Genomic DNA, 11192 nt, shown 5'->3' with positions numbered 1-11192 from the left:
TGTCAAACAATCAGTCCACACAAATCAATGCTTACACAGATGCAGACTGGGTAGGTAGTACAATTGATAGAAAATCTATCGCTGGATATTGCACTTTCGTTGGGGGAAACCTTGTGACATGGAAGAGTGAGAAGCAAACTGTTATAGCACGATCTAGTGCTGAAGCGGAGTATCGAAAAATGGTAGCCACTGCATGCGAACCGATTTGGCTTAAAGGGTTGGTTTCAGATTTAGGGTTCTCACATCAAGCCCCCATGTCTCTAATGTGTGATAACCAGCTGTCATGTACATTGCAGCTAATCTTGTTTTTCATGAAAGAACCAAGCACATTGAGGTGGACTGCCATTTCATCCGAGCTCAAGTTCAAACACAAGTCATTCAGACTCAATTCACTCGAAGCCATGATCAATTGGCTGACTTATTCACTAAGGCTTTACCCTCTTCTCAGTTACACAGGCTTTTGAGCAAGCTTGGCTCGACTACACTTCACGATCTAGCTTGAGAGGGAGTGTTGGAACCAGTCACACTAAACCCTAGCAACAGCAACCCTAGCATGTCGTCTCATTTCAAGTCTACAAGTAATCATGGATACACAAGTCAACCGCCAATTTTCCAACTCCTTGATTTAAGGCACTTAACTTGTTGATTACTTCTTAGTCTTGGATTTGATGTAAATCACCTTAAATTAAGGAAAAGCTTGTGTCCTAGGTTTAACCGGTCTCTAGGGTTCCATGTAAAAATGGTTGCTTGTAACCATCAGTTCCTCTCGCCTATACATACCGCATTGTACATTCAAAATTACTTATGAAATAGAAAACACTTTGAAACCAAAATTCTACAGCACTTTTTATCAATTAGTTTAGCATAAAATAATTTAGAAGATCTGCAAACCTCAAGAAAATTAGTTTTGAAAAAGGAACCTTAATTACAACAAACACTATGACAGCTAGTTTGGAAACTCTGAGTTGGAGGGCAACTGCATTGGCTTACCAATTTTAGTACTTGAACTTCAAAAATAAGCATCAAAGACTGCAGTCCTTAACACGGTACGGTATGTACACGGTTAAGGACTGCAGACTGTAAAACTTGCAGTCATCAGCACCATTCACGGCAGCTAAAAGCCAAAGGGCAGAGACTCCGGCAAATAGAAAAGGACCTGTAGTCATCAGGTCAATAGACAACCCTTGATTCATCGGTTGACTGAGTCATTCGAACTTCTTTGTGTGAAATCCCCGGAGAAAACAAAAGCAAGAATCGCATTCGGGCCAGACTGATTGATAAAAAAATTTATGTGGTCGTCAACTGTGAAATGTGCTTGGAAATTTCATGGCGACTAAAACCCAATGGGAAAAGACTCCTACGAAATTCCCATCCTAAGAGTTCCATCAAAGTGCACATACAGGAGGTTCTGATCGTCTTCTATATAAACCCGCAATAGCATGCTTGCTTCTTCACACCAATCACAACTTTAAATCAAAGCCATTGTCGATACAGAACGCCCCTCTCATCATCAGTGGTGCTTTGTGAGCAATGGCGTTTGAAAGAAACATTTTAATTGTTGCCATACTCATCACCTTGGGGACCTTGGCATCTCAAGCCACGTCCCGCACATTGTACGAAGCTTCCATTGCTGCAAAACATGAGCAATGGATGGAAGAGTTTGGGCGCGTTTACCAGGACAGCGCAGAGAAGGAAAGGCGTTTCCACATATTCAAGAACAATGTGGAATTCGTGGAGAAATTCAACAGTGAAGGGAAGAAGACATACAAGCTAAGCATCAATCAATTTTCTGATATGACCCATGAAGAATTTCTCAGACATCATACTGGATACAAGAAGCCCACTGAATCAACCTCATCCGCAGATGCATCTTTTACGCACGAAAACCTAAGCCTGACGGATGTTCCCCCAAGCATTGACTGGAGGGAGCAAGATGCTGTTACTCCTGTAAAAGATCAAGGGGACTGTGGTAAGAGCACCAACCACCATATTAATATTGGGCCAAGCTTACTCGTACATATATATTTTTAATTACGTTCTTCATGCATTCTTTCCTACGGAAATTAATTCGTATCTGTTTGTTTGAGTACATGCAGGTTGTTGCTGGGCATTTTCTGCAGTGGCAGCAGTCGAAGGGATTACCAAAATCAAAACTGGCCAATTGATCTCACTGTCTGAGCAACAACTTGTGGACTGTGATACAAGTAACTCTGGCTGCCAAGGTGGTGACATGGCTAAAGCCTTTGCATACATTCAACGGAACGGAGGAATTGCCAGTGAAGAAAATTATGTTGTGCTAGGATAGCACCAAACCCGTTGGAACCAACTCAAGCTAATCCACAGGAAATTTACCAAATGAAAATGCAAGAACAAAATATTAAAGACACCAAGATTTTAACGAGGTTCCTCAACAGTCAGTGTAACTGGAGTACGTCCTCGGAGCAGTAGGAGCTCACCCAATAATCCACTATCAACCAAATGGGAGTTTACAAAGTGTTGGCAATCTCACAACCCAAATAACCTAATACACCAATAGCTCTCACACACCACAGAAACAAATAGAGAAAGAAATATAATGAATAATTTCTTCTCTATACATGTAGCTCAAAGCTATTACAACAACAATTATGATGGATGATTGCTAACAAAAAGAAGAGCACTTTCTTCTTCTCTTCAACGAAGGGTTGCTGCACCCTTTCTATTTTTCTGATGCACTCCTTTTCTCTGCAGCTCTCTACTCACTCTTCTCTAAAAAAAATGAGCCTTTTTTTTCTCTCTTATTGCACCAACCAAACCCTTATTCTTTTCTTTAAGAAAAAGCCAAAGAGACATCATCATCACCCAATAAAAAATTCAAAAACATCATCATGACCATCAACTTTTCTTTTCAACAAACATAATCATGATGCCTCCTCATCATGATGTCTTTCACCTTTTTTTATTTTGGTTTGTTTATTAGCCGAAAGTTGTTTTGTTTTGTTGTCCACTTGGCCACTTGGCCACAATTCAACAATCTCCACCTTGACCAAGTTCCAAAAAACGCCATGATAAACCAACCAACACAATTAACACACAACATCACTCCCAAACACTAGCAAGAGAACAACTCATGCCGAGCCAAATGCTCCAAAACTCCTACTGCTCAACGCCTTCTTTATATAGGCAAAATGTGAGCCAAGTTCAAACAATGAACAAACTTGGCTACACCAACAACCTTAGTCAACATATCAGCGGGGTTGTCTTTAGTTGGAATCTTCTGGAGAATGATTTCCCCTTCACCAACAATTTCACGAACAAAGTGATAACGCACATCTATGTGCTTGGTCCTCGCATGATGAACCTGATACTTAGCCAAATAAATGGCACTCTGACTATCACAATGTACCTCCACCTGCTTCTGATCAACCCCCAAATCTCTAATCAGCCCATGTATCCAAATGGCCTCCTTTATAGCTTCAGCAACTGCCATATATTCAGCCTCTGTAGTAGACAAGGCAACAGACGACTGCAAAATGGACCTCCAACAAACTGGTCCTTTAGCCATAGTAAACACAGCCTGTAGTAGATTTTCTTCCATCCAGATCACCTGCATAATCTGAATCAACATAACCAACTGCAAAATGACCAATACCAGAGTCATCCCTCTCAAAGCATAAACCAACATCTCGAGTACCATGGAGATATCTCAATATCCACTTAGCTGCTTGCCAATGCTCTTTACCTGGATTATGCATATATCGACTCACCATGCCAACTGCATGAGCAATATCCGGTCTAGAGCATACCATTGCATACATCAAACTACCAACCAAATTTGCATATGGTATATTTTTCATTTGTAGCTTCTCTTTATCATTTTTAGGACACTGTAGAGAACTCAACTTAAAATGAGGAGCCAAAGGGGTACTAACCGGTTTGGTTGAATCATGAACTCCAAACTTCCGAATCAATTTCTCAAGGTATTGTCTTTGATTCAAACTAACCAAACCCTTCTCTCTATCTCTAGTGATCTCCATGCCAAGGATCTTCTTCGCTTCACCAAGATCCTTCATCTCAAACTCATTCTTCATTTGCTTTTTCAATTTTTCAATCTCTTCAACATTCTTTGAGGCAATCAACATATCATCAACATATATCAACAAATAAATGAAAGACCCATCTTGCAACTTCTTGAAGTACACACAATGATCATATTGACTTCTAGAATAATTTTGGCATCTCATAAATTTATCAAACCTCAAATACCATTGCCTTGGAGATTGCTTCAAGCCATAAAGTGATTTCTTCAATTTGCAAAACAAATTTTCCTTCCCTTTCACTATATACCCATCCGGTTGACACATATAGATCTCTTCATTCAAATCACCATGTAGGAAAGCCGTCTTCACATCGAGTTGCACAAGCTCAAGATCATATTGTGCAACAAGAGCTAACATAATACGAATTGAGGAGTGCTTCACAACCGGAGAAAATATTTCATTGTAGTCAATGCCCTCCTTTTGTGCATACCCTTTAGCAATTAATCTTGCTTTAAATCTCACATTGCTTTTCTCATCAGCATCTTCCTTCTTGGCATACACCCATTTGCAACCGATAGCTTTCTTGCCTTTAGGCAATTTAGCTAACTCCCAAGTCTTGTTCTTCAAGAGAGAATTCATCTCATCACCCATGGCATTGCACCACCTCTTCTTCTCCTCACTCTCAATGGCTTCCTCGAAATTGGATGGAATCTCATCAGTGATAATAGGAAGAGCAAAAGAAACATAGTCACTATACCGAGCTGGCTTGGTAATTTGTCTCTTTCCTCTATTCTTGGCAATAGACTCTTGAGGTGAAACTTCCTCTTCAACTTGAATAGAATCTTCAAGTTCAACTTCTTCAACATCCTCATGGTCTCCAACTTCTTCACTTGTAGTGGCTTCGACATCAGCGGAAATAGGATTTGAAGTACCAGAGGCAACTTTCTCAAGCTCCACCTGTTGGACATCTTTCACATTCTTCTCAGAGCCTTTGTACATACTTTCTTCATCAAATGTCACATCTCTGATGATTACAAGTTTTTTCATCTCTGGGCACCACAACCTGTAACCTTTGACACCACTACTAAAACCAAGAAAGATAGCCTTTTTGGCTCTAGGATCAAGTTTATTTTCAGTCACATGAAAATAAGCAGGTGAACCAAAAATACGGATATAGTCATAATCAGAAGAAGGTTTTCCAGTCCATACCTCCATTGGTGTCTTACCCTGAACAGCAGCTGAGGGTAATCGGTTGATGATGTGACATGCATAATTAACTGCCTCTGCCCAAAATGACTTGCTTAAACCCGACTGAGACAACATACATCTAACCTTCTCAAGCAAGGTTCGATTCAATCTTTCTGCAACTCCATTTTGTTGTGGAGTTCCCCGAACACTGAAATGTCTCACAATTCCTTCTTCTTTGCAAACTTTAAAGAAAGGATCGGATGTGTATTCACCACCATTATCCGATCTCAAAATCTTAATCTTTCTTCCAGTCTGGTTCTCGACCATTTTCTTCCAACCCAAGAAAATGCTTAACACCTCACTCTTGTGCTTCATAGTGTAGACCCAAGACCTTCTTGAATAATCATCAACAAAGGTCACGAACCAATGTCTACCACTCAAAGAGGGAGTCTTTGTAGGACCCCAAACATCCGAATGCACATAATCAAGAATGCCCTTCGTCTGATGTACAGCAGTACCAAACTTCACTCTAGTTTGCTTCCCTAAGACACAATGCTCGCAGAAATCAAGCTTACAAGTCGTGGCACCTTTTAGAAGACCTTTTTTCACAAGCCCTTGTAGAGCTTTCTCACCGGCATGGCCTAATCTCATATGCCACAGTCTAGTAGTATCTGAATCAGATGTGCCCATATTTTCTGAGACTACAGATGCTTCACCTGTCACAGTGCTTCCTTGCAATAAATACAAATGGCTACATCTAGGAGCTTTCATCACAACAAGTGCACCATAAGTAACTTTCAATGTCTGTCCATCTGAATGAAACATGAAACCCTTGGATTCCAAAGTACCCAAAGAAATAAGATTTTTCTTCAAATTCGGTACATACCGAACACCTGTCAACTCTTTAACCATGCCATCATGCAACTTCAAACGAACTGTACCAATCCCTTTTGTTGTGCAAGGATTGTCATCTCCCATGAACACAACGCCACCATCAAACTCTTTCAAGCTTGAAAACCAATCCTTGTGAGGAGTCATATGATGAGTACAACCCGTATCCAACACCCACTTAGTAGCACAATCAAATGATGAGGAAGTGGTTAAAGCAAAATCAGAAAAATCTGTTTCAACCTCAGCAACATTAGCTTCAGAACTTTCTTTGCCTTTGGTCTTCAATTTAGGACAATCTTTTTTCCAATGGCCCTTATTACGACAAAAGGCACATTCATCCCTTTCCAAAGGTTTTCTACCTTTAGAGTTTCCTCTAGGTCGAGACTGTGATTTTTTCCTACTAGAAGATGACTTCCTCTCCGATGATCTACCTCTAACAAATAAAGCTTCAGAGGTACTATCATGATTTTTATCTCTATGCCTCATTTCATAATTCATCAAGGCATTTGACACATCTTCAAATTTCATAGTTTCTTTACCATGCATAATAGTGGTAACAAAATGCTCATAAGAGTCCGGCAAGGAATTCAACAATATTAAGGCCTTATCTTCATCCTTAATATCCTCATCTAAATTTAACAAGTCGGCAATCAACTTATTAAAAGCATCAAGGTGTCTAATCATTTTTGTACCTTCTTTGTATTGGAAGCGGTAGAGCTTTTTCTTCAAGTGTAGCCGGTTCTCTGCACTCTTCGTCATATACTTGTCTTCCAATTTTTGCCACAACACACTTGCTACCGTCTCCCGCATCACAAAATACTTCTGAGTTTTTGCAAGGCACAACCGAATTGAAGAGCAAGCCCACAAATTTAATTTCTCCCATTCCGGCTTCGACATAGCTTCCGGCTTCTCTCCCAAAGCGGTAAGTAGATCTTGTTGAGCCAACACATCTTTGACCTCACATTGCCACATCCCGAAGTTGTTTGTGCCATCAAACTTTTCAACTTCGAACTTTGCATTTTGCACTGTAGTTCTTGCAAACCCGGAGGTGCTTCCAAAAGGATTCTCATCTTGCCCGTCTGACATCTTTGGCAACTAGACAGTACCCAAGAGCAACTAGTGCTCTGATACCAATTGTTGTGCTAGGATAGCACCAAACCCGTTGGAACCAACTCAAGCTAACCCACAGGAAATTTACCAAATGAAAATGCAAGAACAAAATATTAAAGACACCAAGATTTTAACGAGGTTCCTCAACAGTCAGTGTAACTGGAGTACGTCCTCGGAGCAGTAGGAGCTCACCCAATAATCCACTATCAACCAAATGGGAGTTTACAAAGTGTTGGCAATCTCACAACCCAAATAACCTAATACACCAATAGCTCTCACACACCACAGAAACAAATAGAGAAAGAAATATAATGAATAATTTCTTCTCTATACATGTAGCTCAAAGCTATTACAACAACAATTATGATGGATGATTGCTAACAAAAAGAAGAGCACTTTCTTCTTCTCTTCAACGAAGGGTTGCTGCACCCTTTCTATTTTTCTGATGCACTCCTTTTCTCTGCAGCTCTCTACTCACTCTTCTCTAAAAAAAATGAGCCTTTTTTTTCTCTCTTATTGCACCAACCGAACCCTTATTCTTTTCTTTAAGAAAAAGCCAAAGAGACATCATCATCACCCAATAAAAAATTCAAAAACATCATCATGACCATCAACTTTTCTTTTCAACAAACATAATCATGATGCCTCCTCATCATGATGTCTTTCACCTTTTTTTATTTTGGTTTGTTTATTAGCCGAAAGTTGTTTTGTTTTGTTGTCCACTTGGCCACTTGGCCACAATTCAACAAATTACCCATACCAGGGTTCGGATGGAACATGTGATACGAACCTGGCAAATGAGGCTGCTGCCAAGATAACTAATTATGCAAGGGTAACTCCCAACAGTGAAACCGATTTGCTCAAGGCTGTATCCGTGCAACCAGTCTCCGTTGCCATCGCTGCCTCACAAGCCTTTCAGCTCTATTCCGGGGGCCTGTTCACTGATGATAGTTGTGGGACAGAATTGAACCACGCTGTTACCATCATTGGGTATGGGACAACGGAAGATGGCACCCCCTATTGGTTAATCAAGAACTCATGGGCCGAAAGGTGGGGTGATAATGGTTACATGAAGATTCTTAGAAACGCTGATGCCCCAGAAGGTGTTTGTGGCCTCGCTATGCAAGCTTCCTATCCAATTATGTAATGTATTAATCAAGGGCTGAGGTGAGCTTTTTCACTTTGCCTATAGGCTATAAGTACTACCAAGAAAACCCATAGGCTGTGAAAAAATGCCTGTCTATTGTACTTGCTTAAAATATGCTCAATGAAAACAAAAGAAGAACTGCATTCGGGCGAGACTGATTGATCATAAGTTTACTGTGGTCATCAACTTGAGAAATATTCCTGGAAATTTGGCTTCAACAATGAATTTGCAGACCCCGCTTGCTTACTTAGATTAAATTCAGAACCACATCTGCAACGGCGGCTTGATGGAAACCATGTCATATCCTGCTTACTCTTGACTGCTTAGACTAATATTTATTTATGCATATCTGTTCCCTGTTAGCTTAATTGTCTAAAAGTTACTTTGTCGCAGTATTTTTATTTACAAAAATAGAGTGATACTAGCGAGAAATGCCAAGCGCAATGCAGCGGTAATGAAAACCATACGTTACTTTGAAATCAAAGCCTGTTGAAGAATTTTCTTTGAATAGGGAGAACCGGGACGGGATTTCCTGGAAAATTGTCTAGAGATATATAACACAAAATTCATTCAATTTGGGATTTCAAAACAAATAACTCTATGGACGCAAAATTGCAACCCTTTTATGTGGTACTGAAGATAGTGGGGAGCAGGGCAACACACCACAGTGTCAACCAAAAAATGCAAGATTTCTATGTTGAACTCCGCAAACTCAGCATGGTGGTTGCTGAAAGCAGTGATTTCTGCAAGGTAGGGGCACAAATTTTAGCAAATCAATCACATTAAGATAGATAAGCATCTAATAAAGATTCAAAATTTGTATGCATAAATGTTGATTGTGAAAACATACTTAACTGCAGGACAAACAAATGTGAAGTGCAATGGGTTAAAAAAGAGAATCACATACTTCTTCCCAATGTACTTAGAAAGCTTGACCTGAAATCCAAAACCAATTCTTCAACTTGCAATGAAACAAAGGGCTTTTTAGTTTGGAACCCCTTCTATACGAAGCACTTCTGCTTTTAAGCGCTTCTGCTAGAAGTGCATTTATTTGAAACATGTTTGAAGTTCCTATCCAAGTCCAAATGCTTCCTAAAAAACATAGAAGTAGTTCTAGAAAGCAGTTATATGAACCTGAATATAAATTCCCTAACTAGAAAATCAAAATACAAAATATGATTGCAAAACAATGTTTTTGTGTAATACAATCTGGTCTTGGTTAAAATCTAGTATCATTTACATAAAGGGAAAAAAAAGTAGTAGTAATATTCCTATAATACGATATAACATGCTTGCACTTCTCCGCACCAAGTTCTCAAGGAACGCCAACATGTTGTTAATCATGTCAGCATCCAAAATCACAACTATGTGCCTGATAAATAAAGCCAACCGAATACTCGAGATCAAAAAATGTGAAACTACATGCATAGAGAACTATAAATAAGATGAAAGTCAGTTCGTTGCAAAACCGATTGTATTTACCAAAAAATGAAATAAAAATAAAACCCAACAACCAAAAAAGAGGAGCATGTGCAGTAGCAGTCATGTATGTGTTCAATCATCACCTAAAGTTCGGAATTTCAGATTAACCCATTGCATCATTTCTATAAATAAAAAAATCCAATTATGGCATTATCATTGAGCAAAATTAATATGTTGGCATCAAACAAATTTTATGAAAATGGTGTGTGGATTTATAGCTAACCAAAGCATTGATTATAAAAATTGTGACATCTAACTGATCAAAAGAATAATCTTTACAGTGATAACATACAAATGCAAAGGTGATATCAATTTTTTTCAAAAGAAAACTAATGAAAATGGCTTGAAAACTTTGAGTTTTAACGATAAAGACAAAATAAAAGGTAAAGTGAATAGTATCATGTTTGACTTTTTAGTGTTAAAATGTGGTTTTTCGTTAAAGTGAACAGCACCGCGGGTTTTTCGTTAAAACTCCCTTTTTTCAATTGTCCGAGAGGTATACAATTCTAAGTATTGGGTTTACTTCATATTGGGTGAAATCCTATTTAGAGAATGTGGATAATTGTTTGTCTAATCATTAATAACAACCTCCTTCCTAGCGCTTTTTCAAGATGTCTAGAAGCACCCGGGTTCAAAGTCTCCAAACTCAAACACCATAAAACACATCATTGAAAAAATCACAACTTAAAAATGGTTGAAAAATTAAAACTTGGTAAGCAAAATCTAAGAGGGCAACAAATTACCTGCACTTGGAGCAAAGACTGGCAAATCCACCAAACTGCAAAGATCAACCTTTCTTTCATTCGTATGTATTGGATGTTATGCACGAATGATTCATACAAACCTTGAACCCCATTGCCCCCAATTCAAATTCTCCAAAACCCTAAAAGCATATAAAACAGAGCAATCAAACCTAAATATCTGAACCCCTTTTGACCAAAACCCATCAATTAGAACATAAAACCCAGCATTAAACTGGTAATTTAAAAAAAAAAAAAATTTGCTCATTACTCATTTACAAAATATATTAAAATTCACATAAACTAATAAAACCCAAAAAAAGGAAAACAGAGTTTGAAGTTTTTTTATGAACTTACAACAAACAAAATAATTCTTTTTTCTGCAACCATGTGGAGTTTCTTGATTCAATCACATAAAACAAAATTCTTAAGTTCAAAACAAAAAAAATATTACAAATTAAAGTGAAGAAATAGGAAGAATAAAGAAAGAAGAGCGTGCAAACGGAGGAGAATAAATACAAACGAAGAAGTTCAAAATAAAATCATACAACAATCTTTAGATAGAATGAGAACGTACGCAGGAATTAAAATTTGGGGACAAATATTAATTAAACT

General features: G+C 38.5%; 2 protein-coding genes across 2 annotated transcripts; both read left to right on the top strand.

Moving 5' to 3' along the window:
- Positions 1–1444: 1444 nt before the first annotated feature.
- On the top strand, positions 1445–2305 carry LOC126622915 (senescence-specific cysteine protease SAG39-like). Its single transcript, XM_050291596.1, has 2 exons — positions 1445–1969; positions 2097–2305. The coding sequence occupies exons 1-2, from the start codon at positions 1531–1533 to the stop codon at positions 2303–2305; spliced, it is 648 nt and encodes a 215-aa protein (XP_050147553.1). The 5' UTR covers positions 1445–1530.
- Positions 2306–7941: 5636 nt separating this feature from the next.
- Positions 7942–8523, top strand: LOC126622914 (KDEL-tailed cysteine endopeptidase CEP1-like; the record flags this gene model as incomplete). Its single annotated transcript, XM_050291595.1, has 1 exon — positions 7942–8523. A coding segment is annotated over one exon (414 nt), but the record flags the coding sequence as incomplete, so codon positions are not given.
- Positions 8524–11192: the final 2669 nt, after the last annotated feature.

The sequence above is a fragment of the Malus sylvestris genome, chromosome 5 (assembly GCF_916048215.2).
Source record: "Malus sylvestris chromosome 5, drMalSylv7.2, whole genome shotgun sequence".
Classification (NCBI taxonomy): domain Eukaryota; kingdom Viridiplantae; phylum Streptophyta; class Magnoliopsida; order Rosales; family Rosaceae; genus Malus; species Malus sylvestris.
Note: the sequence above shows the minus strand (reverse complement) of the source record. Positions and strands in the feature narration are given on the sequence as shown.

Bases quoted from the DNA above. Each gene is read 5' to 3' on its own strand.
- LOC126622915 (XM_050291596.1), top strand. From the start codon at position 1,531: ATGGCGTTTGAAAGAAACATTTTAATTGTTGCCATACTCATCACCTTG. The intron at 1,970-2,096 runs GTAAGAGCACCA...GAGTACATGCAG, and splicing joins AAAAGATCAAGGGGACTGTG to GTTGTTGCTGGGCATTTTCT.